The sequence below is a fragment of the Leucoraja erinacea genome, chromosome 18, assembly GCF_028641065.1.
Source record: "Leucoraja erinacea ecotype New England chromosome 18, Leri_hhj_1, whole genome shotgun sequence".
Lineage (NCBI taxonomy): Eukaryota > Metazoa > Chordata > Chondrichthyes > Rajiformes > Rajidae > Leucoraja > Leucoraja erinaceus.
In genome coordinates, this window is record NC_073394.1 from 3,454,907 (window position 1) to 3,476,594 (window position 21,688).

Sequence of the window (21,688 nt, forward strand, 5' to 3'; positions counted from 1 at the left end):
GGAGAAGTCAATGTTCATACCGCTGGGGTGTAAGCTGCCCAAGCGAAATATGAGGCGCTGTTCCTCCAATTTACGCTGGGTCTCACTCTGATACTGGAGGAGGCCCAGGACAGAGAGGTCAGATTGGGAATGGGAGGGGGAGTTGAAGTGCTGGGGCCACCGGGAGATCAGGTAGGTTTAGGCGGACTGAGCGGAGGTGTTCAGCGAAACGATCGCCAAGCCTGCGCTTGGTCTCGCCGATGTACAGGAGTCCACACCTGGAACAGCGGATACAGTAGATGTGGTTGGAGGCGGTGCAAGTGAACCTCTGCCTCACCTGGAAAGTCTGTTAGGGTCCTTGGATGGAGTCGAGGGGGGAAGGTAAAGGGACAGGTGTTGCATCTCCTGCGGTTACGGGGGGAAATACCTGGGGAGGGGGTGGTTTGGGTGGGAAGGGACGAGGGATGAACAGGTCTCATGAGGTGAAAGTAAAATGGTGGCTTTAAGCTTGAAGGTTCTGGGATGCCAGTGGTTTATTCTTAACAAAACAGCCCAAGACTAAAAGATAGACGCAAAATGCTGAAGTAACTCAGTGGGTCAGCAACCATCTCTGAAGAAACATAGACAATAGGTGCAGGAGTAGAGGCCATTCGGCCCTTCGAGCCTGCACCGCCATTCAATATGATCATGGCTGATCATCCAACTCAGTATCCTGTACCTGCCTTCTCTCCATACCCCCTGACCCCTTTAGCCACAAGGGCCACATCTAACTCCCTCTTAAATATAGCCAATGAACTGGCCTCAACTACCTTCTGTGGCAGAGAATTCCAGAGATTCACCACTCTCTGTGTGAAAAATGTTTTCCTCATCTCAGTCCTAAAAGATTTCCCCCTTATCCTCAAACTGTGACCCCTTGTTCTGGACTTCCCCAACATCGGGAACAATCTTCCTGCATCTAGCCTGTCCAACCCCTTAAGAACTTTGCACGTTTTTTTTTGTAAGTTGAGAGAAGGATTCAGTTTCAGATCAAGACTCTTCTTCAGTCTGAGGAAGGGTCTTGACCCGAAACGCCACCTATTTCTTTTCTCCAGCGATGCTGCTTGACCCGCTGAGTTACTCCAGCTTTGTGTCTATCTTCGGTGTAAACCAACACCTGCAGTTCCTTCCTACACATCGGATTATAAGATGCTGTGGTAACTAATGAAAACAGACGAGAAAAATCCGAGGCAGTTTGCACGGCACAAACAGAAATAAAATCTTCGGGAACAAAACACTTTCACAATGAGAAACATGCCTGTAATTAAAACACAAAGGTGACTTTACTGGTAGCATTCATTCCGAGCTATTCCAGTGAATCCATAGTCACACCATTGTGAGATCTCCAGATTAATCCAGTTTGTTTGTTATCACATGTACCGAGGTACAGCGAAAAGCTTTTGTTGCTTTTGTACACTCTGGAGTTTAGAAGGACGAGAGGGATTCTTATTGAAACATATAAGATTATTAAGGTTTGGACACGCTAGAGGCAGGAAACATGTTCCTCGTGTTGGGGGAGTCCAGAACCAGGGGCCATAGTTTAAGAATAAGGGGTAAGCCATTTAGAACAGAGACGAGGAAACACTTTTTCACACAGAGAGTGGTGAGTCTGTGGAATTCTCTGCCTCAGAGGGCGGTGGAGGCCGGTTCTCTGGATGCTTTCAAGAGAGAGCTAGATAGGGCTCTTAAAGATGGTGGAGTCAGGGGATATGGGGAGAAGGTAGGAACGGGGTACTGATTGGGGATGATCAGCCATGATCACATTGAATGGCGGTGCTGGCTCGAAGGGCCGAATGGCCTACTCCTGCTCCTATTGTCTATTGTCCAACCAATCAGCGGGATGCGGTCAAGGAAAGAGCGTTCACGTCGCAGCCCTGTGTCCACCGCCACGCACAAGAAGCAACAAGACAGACACCATTGTGTGCAGACGCCGAGGCGTGTGTCCAGCTCTGGCTGAACCAGGTCAGTATAGCCAGTTCATTGGCTATATTTAAGAGGGCGTAGATGTGGCCCTTGTGGCTAAAGGGATCAGGGGGTATGGAGAGAAGGCAGGTGCGGGATACCGAGTTGGATGATCAGCCATGATCATATTGAATGGCGGTGCAGGCTCGAAGGGCCGAATGGCCTACTCCTGCACCTAATTTCTATGTTTCTATGAACATCTTCTAATCTTGTGTGTGGACTCGACAACAAGCAGCGAAATGACAACACACAATTACAATCGAGCTGTTTACACTGTACAGATACATGATAAGGGAATAACGTTTAGTGCAAGGTAAAGTCAGCAAAGTCCGATCAAGGATAGTCCAAGGGTCACCAATGAGGTAGATAGTAGTTCAGGACTGCTCTCTGGTTGTGGTAGGATGGTTCAGTTGCCTGATAACAGCTGGGAAGAAACTGTCCCTGAATCTGGAGGTGTGCGTTTTCACACTTCTGTACCTCTTGCCCGATGGGAGAGGGGAGAAGAGGGAATGGCCGGGGTGCGACTGGTCCTTGATGATGCTGCTGGCCGAACCTAAAGCTAAACTCCTATAGCTCGCTATTGCCATTGCAGTGCATACACACTGTTAATTTTGGGGGCTTAGAATTTAGAACATGAAAGGATAGGACATGCCAGAAACGGATTATTTTACAGAAAATTTAAAAAAAGATTACTTATAAAAATAATCGGAATGACGCATCATGGCAGTCACGGTGTCGCAGTGGTAGAGTTGCTGCCTTACAGCGAATGCAGCGCCGGTGACCCGGGTTCGATCCCGACTACGGGTGCTGTCTGTACGGAGTTTGTACGTTCTCCCCGTGACCTGCGTGGGTTTCCTCCGAGATCTTCAGTTTCCTCCCACACTCCAAAGACGTCCAGGTTTGTAGGTTAAATGGCTTGGTGGTCAATGTAAAAATTCCCTCATCTAAATCGTTAATATATATTGAAAATAACTGGGGTCCCAGCACCGAGCCTTGCGGCACCCCACTAGTCACTGCCTGCCAATCTGAAAAGGACACGTTAATTCCTACTCTTTGCTTCTTGTCCGCCAGCCAGTTCTCTATCCATGTGCAGGAAAGAACTGCAGATGCTGGACGATTTTAAGTCGAAGGTAGACACAACATGCTGGAGTAACTCCGCGGGACAGGCAGCGTCTCTGGAGAGAAGGAACGGGTGACGTTTTGGGTCGAGACACTTCTTCAGGCAAATGTTAGAGGAGTGGGTGGATACCAATAACATGTGATGTGAAAGGCTAAAGAACGGTTAGTGAGTGAAATTTCTAAACAATTCCTGATTTAAACACTAAGGGGCAGAAAATGCTGGTGGGTGTTGTGTACAGGCCACCTAACAGTAGTAGTGAAGTTGGAGATGGTATCAAACAGGAAATTAGAAATGCGTGCGACAAAGGCAAAACAGTTATAATGGGTGACTTCAATCTACATATAGATTGGGCGAATCAAATTGGCAGGGGTGCTGAGGAAGAGGATTTCTTGGAATGTATGCGGTATTGTTATCTAAATCAACATGTAGAGGAACCAACGAGAGAGCAGGCTATTTTAGACTGGGTATTGAGTAATGAGGAAGGGTTAGTTAGCAATCTTGTTGTACGTGCCCCCTTGGGCAAGAGTGACCATAATATGGTTGAGTTCTTCATTAGGATGGAGAGTGACATTGTTAATTCAGAAACAATGGTTCTGAACTTAAAGAAAGGTAACTTTGAGGGTATGAGACGTGAATTGGCCAAGATTGACTGGCAATTAATTCTAAAAGGGTTGACGGTAGATATGCAATGGAAGACATTTAAAGGCTGCATGGATGAACTACAAAAATTGTTCATACCAGTTTGGCAAAAGAATAAATCAGGGAAGGTAGTACATCCATGGATAACAAGGGAAATCAGGGATAGTATCAAAGCGAAGGATGATGCGTACAAATTAGCCAGAAAAAGCAGCATACCGGAGGACTGGGAGAAATTCAAAGATCAGCAGAGGAGGACAAAGGGCTTAATTAGGAAAGGGAAAATAGATTATGAAAGAAAATTGGCAGGGAACATAAAAACTGACTGCCAAAGTTTTTATAGATATGTGAAAAGAAAGAGATTAGTTAAAACAAATGTAGGTCCCTTGCAGTCAGAAACAGGTGAGTTGATCATGGGGAACAAGGATATGGCGGACCAATTGAATAACTACTTTGGTTCCGTCTTCACTAAGGAAGACATAAATAATTTGCCGGAAATAGCAGGGGACCGCGGGTCAAATGAGTTGGAGGAATTGAGTGAAATCCAGGTTAGCCGGGAAGTGGTGTTGGGTAAATTGAATGGATTAAAGGCTGATAAATCCCCAGGGCCAGATAGGCTGCATCCCAGAGTACTTAAGGAAGTAGCTCCAGAAATAGTGGATGCATTAGTAATAATCTTTCAAAACTCTTTAGATTCTGGAGTAGTTCCTGAAGATTGGCGGGTAGCAAACGTAACCCCACTTTTTAAGAAGGGAGGGAGATAGAAAATGGGGAATTACAGACCAGTTAGTCTAACATCGGTAGTGGGGAAACTGCTAGAGTCAGTTCTTAAAGATGGGATAGCAGCACATTTGGAAAGTGGTGAAATCATTGGACAAAGTCAGCATGGATTTACGAAAGGTAAATCATGTCTGACGAATCTTATAGAATTTTTCGAGGATGTAACTGGTAGCGTGGATAGGGGAGAACCAGTGGATGTGGTGTATCTGGACTTCCAGAAGGCTTTCGACAAGGTCCCACATAAGAGATTAGTATACAAACTTAAAGCACAAGGCATTGGGGGTTCAGTATTGATGTGGATAGAGAACTGGCTGGCAAACAGGAAGCAAAGAGTAGGAGTAAACGGGTCCTTTTCACAATGGCAGGCAGTGACTAGTGGGGTACCGCAAGGCTCAGTGCTGGGACCCCAGCTATTTACAATATATATTAATGATCTGGATGAGGGAATTGAAGGGAATATCTCCAAGTTTGCGGATGACACTAAGCTGGGGGGCAGTGTTAGCTGTGAGGAGGATGCTAGGAGACTGCAAGGTGACTTGGATAGGCTGGGTGAGTGGGCAAATGTTTGGCAGATGCAGTATAATGTGGATAAATGTGAGGTTATCCATTTTGGTGGCAAAAACGGGAAAGCAGACTATTATCTAAATAGTGGCCGATTGGGAAAGGGGGAGATGCAGCGAGACCTGGGTGTCATGGTACACCAGTCATTGAAGGTAGGCATGCAGGTGCAGCCGGCAGTAAAGAAAGCGAAGGGTATGTTAGCTTTCATTGCAAAAGGATTTGAGTATAGGAGCAGGGAGGTTCTACTGCAGTTGTACAGGGTCTTGGTGAGACCACACCTGGAGTATTGCGTACAGTTTGGTCTCCAAATCTGAGGAAGGACATTATTGCCATAGAGGGAGTGCAGAGAAGGTTCACCAGACTGATTCCTGGGATGTCAGGACTGTCTTATGAAGAAAGACTGGATAGATTTGGTTTATACTCTCTAGAATTTAGGAGATTGAGAGGGGATCTTATAGAAACTTGCAAAATTCTTAAGGGGTTGGACAGGCTAGATGCAGGAAGATTGTTCCCGATGTTAGGGAAGTCCAGGACAAGGGGTCACAGCTTAAGGATAAGGGGGAAATCCTTTAAAACCGAGATGAGAAGAACATTTTTTCACACAGAGAGGGGTGAATCTCTGGAACTCTCTGCCACAGAGGGTAGTTGAGGCCAGTTCATTGGCTATATTTAAGAGGGAGTTAGATGTGGCCCTTGTGGCTAAGGGGATCAGGGGGTATGGAGAGAAGGCAGGTACGGGATACTGAGTTGGATGAACAGCCATGATCATATTGAATGGCGGTGCAGGCTCGAAGGGCCGAATGGCCTACTCCTGCACCTAATTTCTATGTTTCTATGAATATTACCTTGAGAAAAACTTGGTTTAGTTTGGGGGATACAGCATGGACCAGGCCCTTTGGCCCATCGAGTCCGCGCAAATCAGCCGTACACCAGTTCTATCCGACACGCAATGGGGAATATTTACCGAAGCCAATTAACCTACGAACCTCAACATCTTTGGAGCGTGGGAGGAAACCGGAGCACCCGGAGAAAACCCACGCAGGTCACGGGGAGAACGTACAAACTCCGTAAAGACAGCGCCCGTAGTCAGGTGCGAACCCGGTCTCTGGCGCTGTGAGGCAGCAACTCTACCGCTGCGCCACTGTTTTAGTTTAGAGACACAGCATGGAAACAGGCCCTTCGGCCCACCGAGTCCATACTAGCCATCAATCACCCCTTGCGGTCGAGCATGTGTCAAATGTCTGGGTGAATCGGCCCTGTGTAAATTGCCCCTAGTGTGTAGGGTGTGGGATAACATAGAACTAGTGTGAATGGGTGATCGCTGGTGGGGCGAAGGCCTGTTTCCATGCTGTATCTCTGAACTAAACAAAACATTTGGTGCGAGACACTAAAAGCTGGAGTAACAGGCAAGTGTACATGTAAATAGTTGCATGGGTACATTTAAATCCATTACAATATTTAGCCTCTGACTGCAATTCCATTTCAGTAACTATTTTGGAAAAAAGACAGCTGACCCATTTCTATTTTAACAACTTATCTCATCCCACCAGTCAATCAGCAGTGACGGCTTCAAAACCGCCCACAATATGTATAAAACCACGAGAGGAATAGATCGGGTAGATGCATAGAGTCTCTTGCCCAGAGTAGGGGAATCGGGGACCAGAGGACACGGGCTCAAGGTGAAGGGGAAAAAAATTAATAGGAATCTGAGGGGTAACCTTTTCACAAAGGGTGGTGGGTATATGGAACGAGCTGCCAGAGGAGGTAGTTGAGGCCAGTTCATTGGCTATATTTAAGAGGGAGTTAGATGTGGCCCTTGTGGCTAAGGGGATCAGGGGGTATGGAGAGAAGGCAGGTACAGAGGGATACTGAGTTGGATGATCAGCCATGATCACATTGAATGGCGGTGCAGGCTCGAAGGGCCGAATGGCCTACTCCTGCACCTAATTTCTATGTTTCTATGACTAGCACAATGTGTAAGAAACAGTCACAGGTACATGGATAGGACAGGTTTGGAGGGAAAACCTAGCATAGTAGGGGGATATGGGGAGAAGGCAGGAACGGGTTACTGATTGGGGATGATCAGCCATGATCACATTGAATGGCGGTGCTGGCTCGAAGGGCCGAATGGCCTACTCCTGCACCTATTGTCTATTGGGATATGGACCAAACACAGGCAAGTGGAACTAGTGTAGATGGGACATGTTGGCCGGTGAGGGCAAGCTGGGCTGAGGGGCCAGTTTCCACACTGTATCATTCTATGACTCCAGCTATGACTAATGTGTGATTACATTAAGCAAACACAAGTTAAAACTGACCATCAGTGGGTGGGTGGATAGATTTATTAATTGCTCTTCAAGTGAGTCATCATCTCATACAACCAACTGAAATTTGACAATGGCAAAAATAACCAGAGCTGAGACAGCAGAGAAGCAGGCCCTTCGGCCCACCGAGCTCATGCCATCCATCCATCACCCGTTGACACTAGTTCCATGTTATCCTACATTCACATCCGCTCCCTGCACCCGAGGGGACATTTTACAGAGGGCCGATTAACAAACAAACCCGTACGTCTTTGGGATGGGAGGGGAAACCAGGAGAAAACTCAAGCGGTCACTGGGAGAACCTGCAAACTCCACACAAACAGCAGCAGTGGTCGGGATCGAACCAGGGCGTCTGGTGCTGTACCACAGCGAAGCACTTAAGGTTGAGACATTCTTCAAGATGTATGAATTTATCTAGCTTTGCCTTCTTATCGATAGCAACGCCACTAAGTGGTTGCTAAAGATAGATCGGTATGTTGCAAACGCACAGTCATAAAGGCACAATAGAGGATTTACTTCCTGTGGCAGCTGAGGAAGCACAATCTGCCACAGGCAATGATGGTCCAAGTCTACACGGCCATCGTAGAGAGTCTGTCCTCACCTTCTCCATCATGGTCTGGTTTGGCTCAGCCACCAAGCACGACACCCGGAGGCTGCAGCGAATAATCCGATCAGCAGAGAAACCTTCCCTCCATTGATGAACTGTACACTGCAAGGGCCAGGAAGCGAGCGGGCAAGATCATCTCTGACCCCTCTCACCCTGGCCACTAACTCTTTGTATCACTTCCCTCTGGAAGGCCACTCCCGACTGTCAAAGCTGTCACAGCCAGACATAAAAACAGCTTTTTTTCCACAAATAGTAGCTCTACTCAACAACCAAAAATCTGTAGCCTCCCTTTAATCTGGTATTTTGTCAGTTCACATGTTTAATCGATAATGTTTTATTATTAATGTTTTATGTGTCATTCCTAACTGTCACCATATGTCATGTTGCCACTTGCGGGCGGAGCACCAAGGCAAATTCCTTGTATGTGAATACTTGGCCAATAAACTTATTCTTTCATTCATTCATTTCCCAACACCGGCAATATGTTACTTGACGCAAGTGGATTTTCTCCCTCCGTTATGTGAAATGTTAATCAGTCTTGGACCTTAGTTTCTTGAATCCATTCCTTCTCTTCAAAGATGCTGCCTGTATCATTGAGTTACTCCAGCATTTTGTGTCCATCTTGGACCTTACCTGTTCAATTTAGTAAGCAGTGACTTTTAGACTTCAGAGGTATAGTGCAGAAAAAGACCCTTTGCCTCACCATGTTACCACCAACCTGCGATCCCCTCACACTAACACTATCCTACACACACTAGGAGCAATTTACAATTTTTACCGTGGCCAATAAACTTACAAACCTGTTCCTCTTTGGAATGAGATAGGAAACGGGGAGAACATACAAACTCCGTACAGACAGCGCCTGTAGTTAGGATCGAACCGGGGTCTCTGGCGCTGTGAGGCAGCAACTCTACCGCTGCGCCACCATGCCGCCCGGTTTTAATAACTTAATTTTTTTATTTTAAAAACCTCAGGAACAATAGGAGGCAGACTGGGAAATGGACCCTGTTCATAAGTGATAGGAGCAGAATTAGGCTATTCGGTCCGTCAAGTCTACTCCATTATTCAATCACTGCTGATCTATCTCTCCCTCCTAACCCCATTCTCCTGCCTTCTCCCCATAACCCCCGACACCCGCACTAATCAAGAATCTGTCAATCTCCGCCTTAAAAATATCCACTGACTTGGCCTCCACAGCCGTTTGTGGCAATGAATTCCACAGATTCACCACCCTGTGACTCAAGTTGAACTCAATCCTTCGTGAAACACAAGACTGCCTTTGAGAGGGACATCAGAGGGCCATGTTTAGTTTATTGTCACGTGTACCGAGGTACAGTGAAAAGCTTTCTTGCGCGCTAACCAGTCAGCGGAAAGACAATACGTGATTACAATCGAGCCATTTACAGTGTACAGATACATGATAAGGGAATAACGTTTAATGCAAAGTGGCAACTCTGGCAGACGAGATCATGGGAAATCCCAAGAGATTGTTCTATATATTACAGGCACAAGGATAACAAGGGAGAGGATAGGGCTTCCCCAAGGATCAATGTATTCATCAATGCAGTGAACCTCAGGAGATGAGCCAGGTGTTAGATGAAAACTCTTCTCATCTGTATTTGCTGAGAAGTCATGGAAGCAAAAGGAATCGAGGGAAATGAGTGATGATGTTTAGATTAGTTTAGTTGAGTTTAGAGCTACAGCGCACACACACACATCCCTGGAGGAAAGTATATCCATACCCATGCAACACAGGGAGAGATTGAGAAGGTACACAAAAAAGCTGGATAAACTCAGCGGGTGCAGCAACATCTATGGAGCGAAGGAAATAGGCAACGTTTCGGGCCGAAACCCTTCTTCAGAGAGATTGAGAGTTGAGTATAAGAGCAAAGAGGTCCTTCTGCAGGTGTACAGGGCCCTAGTGAGACCACACCTTAAGAATTGTGTGCAGTTTTGGTCTCCAAATTTTAGGAAGGACAATCTTTCTATTGAGGGAGTGCAGCGTAGGTTTACAAGGTTAATTCCCGGGATGGCAGGACTGTCATAAGCTGAGAGAATGGAGAGGCTGGGCTTGTACACTCTGGAGTTTAGAAGGATGAGAGGGGACCTTATTGAAACTATATACGATTATTAAGGGTTTGGACACGCTAGAGGCAGGAATCATGTTCCCGATGTTGGGGGAGTCCAGAACCAGGGGCCCACAGTTTAAGAATAAGAGGTAAGCCATTTAGAACGGAGATGAGGAAACCTTTTCTCACAGAGAGTTGTGAGTCTGTGGAATTCTCTGCCTCATAGGGCAGTGGGGGCGGGTTCTCAGGATACTTTCAAGAGAGAGCTCGATAGGGCTCTTAAAGGTAGTGGAGTCAGGGGATATGGGGAGAAGGCAGGAACGGGGTACTGATTGTGGATGATCAGCCACGATCACATTGAATGGCGGTGCTGGCTTGAAGGGGCGAATGGCCTACTCCTGCACCTATTGTCTATTGAGAGTTTGGACAGAAAGTTGTCAACGCAGTTTTGACACGTTTCTGTGTAGGAAGGAACTGCAGATGTCGGTTTACACCGAAGAAAGACACAGAATGCTGGTGTAACTCCGCGGGACAGGCAGCATCTCTGGAGAGAAGGAATGGGAGACATTTAAGGGTCGTGATCCTTCTGATCTGTGTAGGAATGAACTGCAGATGCTGGTTTACACCAAAGATAGACTCGGCCGACATGATCACCCGGTACCATACGGTACCATACATCCATAACACAAGACAACTAAAATGATTTCAATCATCCAGTCTATGTGATCTATAGCGGTCGCTGGCTGAAAAAGGCTGCCATCATCATCAAAGACCCACACCATCCTGGCCACACACTCATCTCTTCGTTGCCATCGGGAAGAAGGTACAGGAGCCTGAAATCTGCAACATCCAGGTTCAGGAATAGCTACTTCCCCACAGCCATCAGACTATTAAACTCGACATCAAACAAACTCTGAACAAAAACAGCCTATAGCACTTTATCTGTTTATTTATTGTGTATATATATGGTCTATAGACACACTGAGCTTGTATCTCCTGTTCTGTATTATGTTTAGTTATTCTGTTGTGCTGCAGCAAGCCCAAATTTAATTGTTCTATCTGGGACACATGACAATAAAACTCTCTTGACTCCTGGCAGTTAAAATGAACACCATTTCAATCAATGCAGTACTTTCTGTAGCTTCAGTATATTTAACATTGAAGTACTGTGAGCAATTTTGGGCCCCATAGCCGAGGAATCAGAGGAGGTTTACAAAAGTGATCTCAGAAACGTTTGGGTTAACATATGATGAGCGTTTAACAGCACTGGGCCTGTACTCGCTGAAGTTTAGATGAAGGGAATCCACATTGAAACATGCCAAATAGTTAAAGGCTTGGATAGGGTGGATGTGGGGAGGATGTTTCCACTAGTGGGAGAGTCTAGGAGCAGAGGTCACAGCCTCAGAATTAAAGGACGTTCCTTTAGGAAGGAGATGAGGAGGAATTTCTTTAGTCAGAGGGTGGTGAATCTGTGGAAATCTTTACCACAGACGGCTGTGGAGGCCAAGTCAATGGATATTTTTAAGGCAGAAATAGATAGATTTTTGATCAGTACGGGTGTCAGAGGTTATGGGGAGAAGGCAGGAGAATGGGGTTAAGGGGAAAAGATTGATCAGCCATGATTGAATGGACTAGACTTATAGACAATTGCTGCAGGAGTAGGCCATTTGGCCCTTCGAGCCAGCACCGCCATTCAACATGATCATGGCTGATCATCCCCAATCATTACCCCGTTCCTGCCTTCTCCCCATATCCCCTGACTCAGCTATCTTGAAGAGCCCTATCTAGCTCTCTCTTGAAATGGGCTGAATGGGCAGATGGGCTGAATGGCCTAATTCTGCTCCTGTCACTTATGACCTGAAGTACAAGGGCTGAGCGTAATTTCAAAGTGTGGGAAACAAGTTGTGTCCGGGTTCACCCTGATGATCATCTGTTATTGCTCGACACGTGCCTTGCCCACTGTATAATTTTGTGGTCAGCTTCAATAAGACCAAATCCTAAACCACAAAACATGCCAAACTCGCATTATATTTAAACAAAGTAGGGGTAAAAGTTGAAGCATCATTGCAGCAAAGATTCCGTTTGATAGGTATCGCCTGATCCAGACATCTGCCGAAAACACCTTGTATTTTTTTTTAGAGATACAGTGCGGAAGCAGGCCCTTCGGCCCATCGCACATTAACACTATCCTACACACACTGGGGACAATTCACACTTATATCAAGCCAATTAACCTACAAACCCGTACATCTTTGGAGTGTGGGAAGAAACCGTAGATCTTGGAGAAACCTCACGCAGGTCACGGGGAGAACGTACAGACAGCACCCGTGGTCGAGATCGAACCCGGGTCTCCGGCGCTGCGGGCGCTGTAAGGCAGCAACTCTACCGCTGCGCCACCCACCGTGACCGCCGGGGTAGAAAAGAAGAGTCTGTCAAATTCTAAAGGCGATCTTCACAATCTATTAAAGACAGACACAAAATGCTGGAGTAACTCAGCGGGACAGGCAGCATCTTCTAGAGAGAAGGAATGGGTGACGTTTCGAGTCGAGGCCCTGCTTCAGACTGAGAGTGACGGGAGAGGGAAAGGAGAGATATAGATGGTGATATGGAGAGATATGGAACAAATGAATGAAAGATATAAAAAGTACAAATCAAAGCCCGCCAGATGATCAAGTAAAGGTGGTAAAGGCAGAACCTTTTGTTTCCCTCTCCCCTGAATCTCAGTCTGAAGAAGGATTACAAACTGAAAGGTCACCTATTCCTTGCTTCCAAAGCTGCTGCCTGGCCCGCTGAGTTACTTTTACATCAGTCACTTGTACGTCCTTGTACACCAGTCACTGAAAGTAAACATGCAGCTACAGGAGGCAGTGAAGAAAACTAATGGCATGTTGCCCTTCATAATGAGAGGATTTGAGTATAGGTCCTTCTGCAGTTATACAGGGCCCTAGTGAGACCATATCTGGAGTATTGTGTGTAGTTTTGGTCTCCTAGTTTGAGGAAGGACATTCTTGCCATAGAGGGAGTGCAGCGTAGGTTCACCAGGTTAATCCCTGGGATGGCGGGACTGCCACACGAGGAGAGATTGGAAAGACTGGGCTTGTATTCTCTGGAATTTAGAAGGATGAGAGGTTATCTTATAGAAACGTACAAAATTATAACAAGGACTGGGCAAGCAGGAAAAATGTTCCCAATGATGGGGGAGTCCAGAACCAGGGGCCACAGTCTAAGAATAAAGGGGAGGCCATTTAAAACTGAGATCAGAAGAAACATTTTCACCCAGTTGTGAATTTGTGGAATTCTCTGCCACAGAAGGCAGTGGAGGCCAATTCACTGGATGGATTTACAAGTGTTAGATATAACTAGTGGAATCAAGGGATATGAGGAGAAGGCAGGCACGGGTTACTGATTGTGAATGATCAGCCATGATCACATTGAATGGCGGTGCTGGCTCGAAGGGCCGAATGGCCTACTCCTGCACCTATTGTCTATGTTTCTATGAGCCTCCAGTTTTAGATTCCCCAAGAGAGAAAAATATTCTCCAGCATGCAGTCTGTTGGGATCTTCTCATTTTTTCTAGCTATCAGTAAGAGTACAGGCCAAAACCTGGTAATCTTCCACTCAAATAAATCTTCAAACCTATAATCAACCCAGAGTGAATCATCTCTGCACAACTTCCAAGGCAGTTCTCTCTTTTACACTTTAAAGATACATTGTAGAAACAGGCCCTTCAGCCCACCGAGTCCGCGCTCACCCCGTACACTAACACTATCCTACACACACTAGGGACAATTGCTGATTTTGTTACCAAAACCAATTATCTGCGTATCTTAAAGAAAAACTTGGTTACCTGTCAAAAGATTGACACAGTGCACAGTAGATACTGTTCATTTAAAGTATCTGCGGAATGTAACGAGGTTGGCGAAATATACAATCCGCAGCGCTGGCCAGAAGGGGCATTTGTCCGGCGCTATTTACGAGCCGCGCAGGGTTGGAGTCATCAGATCAAGCACTGCGCCTGCTGTGGGGGGAATGAGCATGCCTGCTGGTGCTAAGGGGCACTCGCTAGTCTCGCTAAATTGCCATACGGGTTCTGTCGTACAACTGTCGTGGCCCGCGTTTGGGCCGGAGCGCAGGGGATAAAAGCTCGCCGCACAGTTGTTGATAAGTGAGATACTAAGACCAGATGGCACTGCCGGCAGTCCGTTCGTTTTTTCATCTTTTTGTTATTTTTAGCGTTTGTTAAAAGTTTGTTTTAATGTACTTTAATGTTTTATGTGGGGGGGATAATTTATTTCAAGTTCCTACCTTCCCGGAGATCAATGTGATCAATTTTTCGGATCGCATTCTCCGGGCTCTGCGGCCTACCATCGCTGGAGCAGGAGGCCGCCTCGGACTGTCGTGAGCCCCACCGCGGGGCCCGGACTTAAGATCGGAGCGGATCCCTTGCCTGGGATCGCTCCCACCGCAGCCTGCGGACTTACCATCAAGGGCTCGCAGTCCCGGGTGAGGCCGAGTCGGGAGCTCCAACGCCGAAGGTTCGACCAGCCCCGACGTGAGGTTTGATCGCCCGGTGCGGGGGAGCTGACATCCCCCCGATGCAGGAGCTGATCGCCTCGACACGGAGGGCCAAAACCCCGCCGGCTACGGGAGTCAAGACCGTCCCGTCAACGGAGGCTCGAGGCCCCCGACCGAGGAAGAACAAACGGAAGGACTTCAACTTTATTTCGCCTTCCACCTTCCATCACAGTGAGGAATGTGGAGGAGTCACTGTGGTGGATGTTTATGTTAAAATGTGTTTTTGAAGTGTTGCTTTTAATTGTATGACTGACCCGGCCAATGAAATTCCTCGTATGTTGCAAAACATATTTGGTGAATAAAGTGTGATTCTGATTCTGATGTGTATTCTATGGTGTTTTTATATGCAATGTATTTTTATGTAACGTTGTCCCTTGTCTGGACCTTGAGTTCGAAATAACAATGATTATTATTATTAACCTACAAACCTGTACGTCTTTAGAATGTGGGAAGAAAGCGGAGCTCCTGGAGAAAACCCGCGCAGGTCACATGGAGAGCGTGCAAACTCCCTACAGAGAGACGCCCGTAGTGAGGATCAAACCTGATCTGGTGCGGCAAGTCAGCAACTCTACCGCTGCACCACCGTGCCCACCCCCAAATTCCACACTGTGCTCCAAGTGTTAAAGTCCAATTTCTTATAAAAAAAAGACAGAGTGACAATAGACAATAGGTGCAGGAGGAGGCCATTCGGCCCTTCGAGCCAGCACCGCCATTCAATGTGATCATGGCTGATCATCCACAATCAGTACCCCGTTCTTGCCTTCTCCCCATGTCCCCTGACTCCGCAATTTTTAAGAGTTCTATCTAGCTCTCTCTTGAAAGCATCCAGAGAACCTGCCTCCACCGCCCTCCGAGGCAGAGAATTCCACAGTGTGTTGGAGTAACTCAGCAAGTCAGGCAGCATCTCTGTAGATCATGGATAGGTAACATTTCTGGTCGGGACCCTCCTGGAAGATGCTGCCTGACCCGGTGGGTTACTCCAGCACTTGGTGTCTTTTTTTGGTAAGCCAGCCTCTGCAGTTCCTTGTTTCTGCGGAGTCCCGAGTGGGGAAGTATTCCCACCAACCAAACTCAGCCAAGACCGAGCTTCCCACTTTGCAGACAGGTGGAACAGCAGAAGTTGGCTGGTTTTCCACCAAGAATATTATTTCCCATCAAAAAGGTTCCTCTCCTTGGTTGAACCTCAACCAATCTCGTGACCTTCAAAGTGATCCCAGGAACGAGAGGGTTAGCATATGATGAGCGGTTGACAGCACTGGGCCTGTACTCGCTGGAGTTTAGAAGGTTGAGGGGGAGACCACATTGAATCTTACAGAATAATGAAAGGCACAGATAGAGTGGATGTGGAGAGGATGTTTCCACTGGTGGGAGAGTCTAGGACCAGAGGTCACAGCCTCAGAATTAAAGGGCGCTCTTTTAGAAAGGAGGTGAGGAGGAACTTCTTTAGTCAGAGGGTAGTTAATCTGTGGAACTCATTGCCACAGAGGGTTGTGGAGCCCAAGTCAGTGGATATATTTTTTTAAGGCAGAGAGAGATAGATTCTAGATTAGAACGGGTCAAGAATTATGGGGAGAAGGCAGGAAAATGGGATTAGGAGGCAGAGATCATCTACGGTTAAATGGCGGGGTGGACTCGATGGGCCGAATGGCCTAATTCTACCCCTATAACTTGTGAACTTGCAGTGCTGAATAGAAGATTAATCTCGTTTAAGTTCGTTCCCACCACCAGAATCATCAACTACTTCAATTCAGTTCCAAACGAGACAGAAATCGCTGAGGTTAAAGGAAATACATTAACCTCTGATTTCATTACGGGGAAACTGATTGGGGATGATCAGCCATGATCACATTGAATGGCGGTGCTGGCTCAAATGGCCGAATGGCCTACTCCTGCACCTATTGTCTATATTGTGTTCAAGTATAAGCCACCACACCTTTAGCTAAGCTATTTCCAAACAGCTGTGTTACTAGCCTATATCCGAGAAAAAATATTTACACGGATGTTGCCAGGACTTGAAGGCCTGAGTTATAGAAAGAGCAATGGGCAGGCTAGGATTTTATTCTCTGGAGCTCAGAAGGCTGAGGGGTGATCTTATAGAGGTGTATACGGCCTGGTTATAATCAGTGGCAACCATTGCCACATACGGCTGTGGAGGTCAAGTCAATGGATATTGACAGATTCTTGATTAGTATGGGAGTCAGGAGTTACGGGGAGAAGGCAGGAGAATGGGTTTGAGGGAAAGATAGTTCAGCCATGATTGAATGGTAGAGTAGACTTATAGACAATACAATAGACAATAGGCGCAGGAGTAGGCCATTTGGCCCTTCGAGCCAGCACCGCCATTCAATGCGATCATGGCTGATCATCCCCAATCAGTACCCCGTTCCTGCCTTCTCCTCATATCCCCTGACTCCACTATTTTTAAGAGCCCTATTTAGCTCTCTGTTGAAAGCATCCAGAGAACCAGCCTCCACCGCCCTCTGAGGCAGAGAATTCCACAGACACCACTCTCTGTGAGAAAAAGTGTTTCCTCGTCTCTGTTCTGAATGGCTTACCCCTTATTCTGATGGGCCGAATGGCCCAATTCTGCTCCTATCACTTATGAACTAAGATCTGCCTACACTGGCTAAATGACTCGATTCCCCTCACGACCTTATAAGATCCATGTCCTCCAGAGTTGCTGCCCGACCCGCTGAGATATTCCAGCACTCTGTGCCTTTTGCTACTGGCTATATGAAGGGTTGATGGCAGGCGAGTGAAAAAGAACCGAGAAACTTCAATCCTGCAAGACCCCAGGGCATTGTCAGTCTGAAGAAGGGCCTCGACCCGAAACGTCACCTATTCCTTTCCTCCAGAGATGCTGCCTAACCCGCTGAGTAACTCCAGCACTCTGTGTGATCATCCACACATTCATCTCCTCCCGCCTAGATTACTGCAACTCCCTCTACACTGGCATCAGCCAATCTTCCCTGTCCCGCCTGCAACTGGTCCAAAACGCCGCAGCGAGACTCCTGACGGGCACCCGAAAAAGGGACCACATCACCCCGATCCTGGCCTCTCTCCACTGGCTCCCACTGCGGTTCTGAATAAATTTCAAGATCCTCCTCCATGTCTACAATGCCCTCAATGGGCTTGCCCCCAACTACATCAAAAGTCTTCTCACCCACCACTCCACCTCCAGGCCCCTTATATCGGCCGACTTGGGGCTGCTGAACATCCCGCGGTCTAGGCATAAGCTCAGGGGGCGACTGCGCTTTTGTGGTAGCAGTTCCTAAACTGTGGAACAGCATCCAATACAATACAATACCATTTATTTGTCATTTGAACCTCACATGAAGTTCAAACGAAATTTGGTTTCTGCAGTCATACAAGGAAAGAACCAAGACACACACACCAACACAATCCACACAAACATCCATCGCAGTGAATCTCCATCTCACTGTGATGGGAGGCAAATCCTTGTCTCTCCCCTGCTCTCCATTCCTCTCCTGGATGTACCATCCCTCTTCTCATCAGAACTGCCCCATGCATCGACTCAAAGTCGAGACTTAAAACTCATCCTTATGCCCCTGTCCCACTTGGGAAACCTGAACGGAAACCTCAGGAGACTTTGCGCCCCACCCAAGGTTTCCATGCAGTTCCTGGAGGTTCCTGGAGGTTTTTGTCAGTCTTCCCACCTGCTTCCACTACCTGCAACCTCTGGCAACCACCTGCAACCTCCGGGAACCGCACGGAAACCTTGGGTGGGGCGCAAAGTCTCCAGGGGTTTCCGTTCAGGTTTCCTAAGTGGGACAGGGGCATTACTCTCAAGCCTTTCTTGACGTCCTCTGAGCGAGGGCTATATGTATATAGTTTGTTTGTTATACTATTCTTATACAAATGTAACGCACTTTGGCCAACGAGAGTTGTTTTTTAAATGTGCTATAGAAATAAATGTGGCTTAACTTGACTTGACTATGTACCATTGCCTGATATCAGACCTCAACCAGCCAATTCTGTCACCACTCATCTTATTAACAAAAATGTTGACAATCCTTCAGGCCATCGACCATTTCCTGTATAAATCTGATTCTTTATACTTTTTCAGTTATAAACTCAGCACTGACAATTTGTTCAGACTCGGAAACAATGATGTGAATCACTACTTCCTCCGCAAGGCCGTGTCAGGTTGACGGGGCATTTCCTTAAAGGAACCACAACCTCAGCGCTCAAAGAGCTATATAGGTTTTTTTCCGGCTGCGGAAACACCTTTCTCACTTCCCCCCCAGTTTGTTCAGGGACCGGCGGTCTGACGAGGTGGGCAGTCACAGCTGGAGGATGGGCATTCCCCCCCACCCCGGGTGTAGGGTGGGAGGGGGGGTGAGTCACGCTTGTAAGGAAATAGGGCAGCAATACTTGTGTAGATACAATGAACTGCAGATGCTACTTTACAAAAATAGACACAAAGTGCTGGAGTAACTCAGTCTGAAGAAGGGTCTCGACCAGAAACATCACCTATCCATGTTCTCCACAGATGCTGCCTGATCCGCTGAGTTACTCCAGCACTTTGAGTCTTTGTGCCTTATTCCACCCTCACCCATCCAGGCCACATTCCTTCCCTGGGTCACTTGAATGACTGGAGTGGGGCGGGCCTGGAGAGGAATAACCCCCACGGAGGAGAGGGGGGCGAGAGAAACTCGATCTTTGTGCCCCCCCCCCCCATCTTCCAACAGCCGTGCAGTTTTTGCCTATTCATTACTACGCAGCCAGTTCCCTTTCTTCTAGTGTCACAGAGCGATACAGCGTGGAAACAGGCCCTTCGGCCCAACTTGCCCACACCGGCCAACAATGTCCCATCCCATGTTCCACCTGCCCCGATTTGGTCCATATCCCTCCAAACCCGTCCTATCCATGTACCTGTCCAACTGTTTCTTAAACATTGCGATAGTCCCAGCCTCAACTACCTCCTCGGGCAGCTCGTTCCATACACCCACCACCCTTAGTGTGAAGAAGTTATCTCTCAGATTCTTATTAAATCTTTTCCCCTTCACCTTAAACCTATGTCCTCTGGTCCTCGATTCCCCTACTCTGGGCTGTGCATCATCTGCCCGATCTATTGTTTAAGAAGGAACTGCAGATGCTGGAAAAATCGAAGGTGGACAAAAATGCTGGAGAAACTCAGTGGGTGAGGCAGCATCTATGGAGGGAAAGAATAGGTGACGTTTCAGGGTCGAGACCCTTCTCTCCAGAGATGCTGCCAGTCCCGCTGAGTTTGTGCTACATCCCCCAACTTCTATAGAGGGAGAGCTGGCAGTGAAAGTGGAGGCAGTGAGATGGTTAAAGGGGCTGCATTGGGAGTGGGGATTCACCGGCTGGTGACTGCAGCCGGCAGCAGCTGCAACAACAGCGGGGAGAGGTGATATCCCGACTGAAAGGGGCATTACTTGTTAAAGCCTTAACTCCCGATCCGGGCTCCTTCTACCTCTCCTACCCCCCTCCGTCTCTCTCTCTCTCCTCCTTGCCCCTACCACCCTCCTCCTCCTCTCTCTCCCCATCTTCATCTCCTTCCCCCACTCCCTCTCTCATCTGTGCCTCCACCCATCCTCTCTCTATCCTCCTCCTCGCCTCTCCCACCCTCCTCTCCTCTCCACTCCTCCATCCTCCCCTCTCCTCTCCCTCATTTCCTTTCCCTCCTATCTCCTTCCTTCCCCTCATCTATCTCTCTCCTCTCATCTCTTTCTCCTTCCAATCCCTAATCTTCCCTCCTCTCTCTCTCTCTCTCTCCCCTTTTCCCCCCCACTCCACTCTCCCTCATCTACCCCCCATCTCCTTCCCCTTCCTCCCCTCATCTCTCTCTCCTCCTTCTTCTCTCTCCTCCACCCCTCTCTCCCATCCCCCTCATCCCCTCTGCACCTCGCCCCCATCCTCCCCTTCTAACCCCCCCCCCCCCCCTTCCACTCCCTCCCCTCTCCCTTCTCCCTATCTCTTTCTGTCTGTCTCTCTCTCTCTCCCCCCCCCCCCCCCCCCCCCCCCCCCCCTTCCCCGTTCTGTCTGCAACCCAGTGTTAATATCCGGACCCCTTGTCAAACCCCCAGCTCCCTCCCTGGGCTCGTTCTCCCTCCCTCCCTCCCCTACTCTCTCTCTCTCTCTCCCTCCCCCTCTCTCCTTTTCTGCTCTCTCTTCCCCCCCCCCCCTCTCTCCCCTTCTCTCTCTCCTCTTCTCTCTCTCTCCCCCTCTCCCTCTCTCTTCCTCCCTCTCTCCCTCTCCCTCTCCCTCTCCTCCCCTCCACCTCTCCCTTCCACCCTCTCCCTCCCCCTCCCCCTCCCCCTTCTCTCCCCCCTCCACACAGCGCTGCCACTGAAGAGCGCTTCCACTCTCAGCCCCACACTGTACAACGGGAAGGCGAGGGGCAGTACAACTTGGCATTCTTATACATATATTTTGTTCTTAAATTCCACGTTTTAAATAAAATCCAGCAAACTCACTGACCTCCCGTCTCCTCGCCGGCAGAAGAAGACATTTCAATGAGGGTCTCATCCCGTTTGTTGTTGTACGATATCATTTTAATACAGCTCCCACTGCAGCAGCAGCAGCAGCAGCCTGCTCTGCTCTGCTCCGCTCCTCTCCTCTCTCCTCTCTCCTCCCCTCTGCTCTCTCCTCGACGTGTGGCTTAAAGGCAAAGTCCTGCCTTCTCTTACGTTTTCAGTCGGCAGAATCACACTGCCACATATCCTCGGCCTGTGGTGGTTTTATTTTAATTCTTGTAGAGCTGTCGTGACCAACTCACCTCCAGAGCATCTTACAACCACAGCGGTATGGAATATTATTGTGTGTAGGAAGGAACTGCAGATGCAATGGTTTAAACCAAAAATATAAAAAAAACTACAAAGTGCTGGAGTAACTCAGCGGGACAGGCAGCATCTTCTGGAGAGAAGGAATGGGTGACGTTTCAGGTCCAGATCCGAAACCTCACCTATTCTTTTTTCCCCCCAGAGATGCTGCCTGAGTTCCTCCAGCTTTTTGTGTCTATCTTCTCAACGTTGACTTCTCCAACTTCAAT

At 47.9% G+C, this 21,688-nt stretch overlaps 1 protein-coding gene across 4 annotated transcripts in view; it reads right to left on the reverse strand.

The window, feature by feature from the left end:
- The window catches only part of LOC129705570 (anoctamin-5-like), a 131,108-nt gene extending 109,850 nt beyond the window's left edge, over positions 1 to 21,258 (reverse strand). For all 4 annotated transcript variants that reach the window (XM_055649167.1, XM_055649170.1, XM_055649164.1 and 1 more), the window contains exon 1: positions 21,118 to 21,258. In XM_055649167.1, the coding sequence (XP_055505142.1) occupies positions 21,118 to 21,165 (48 nt within the window). In that variant the 5' untranslated portion in view covers positions 21,166 to 21,258. The remainder of the gene's footprint in view (positions 1 to 21,117) is intronic.
- Between the last annotated feature and the right edge of the window lie 430 nt (positions 21,259 to 21,688).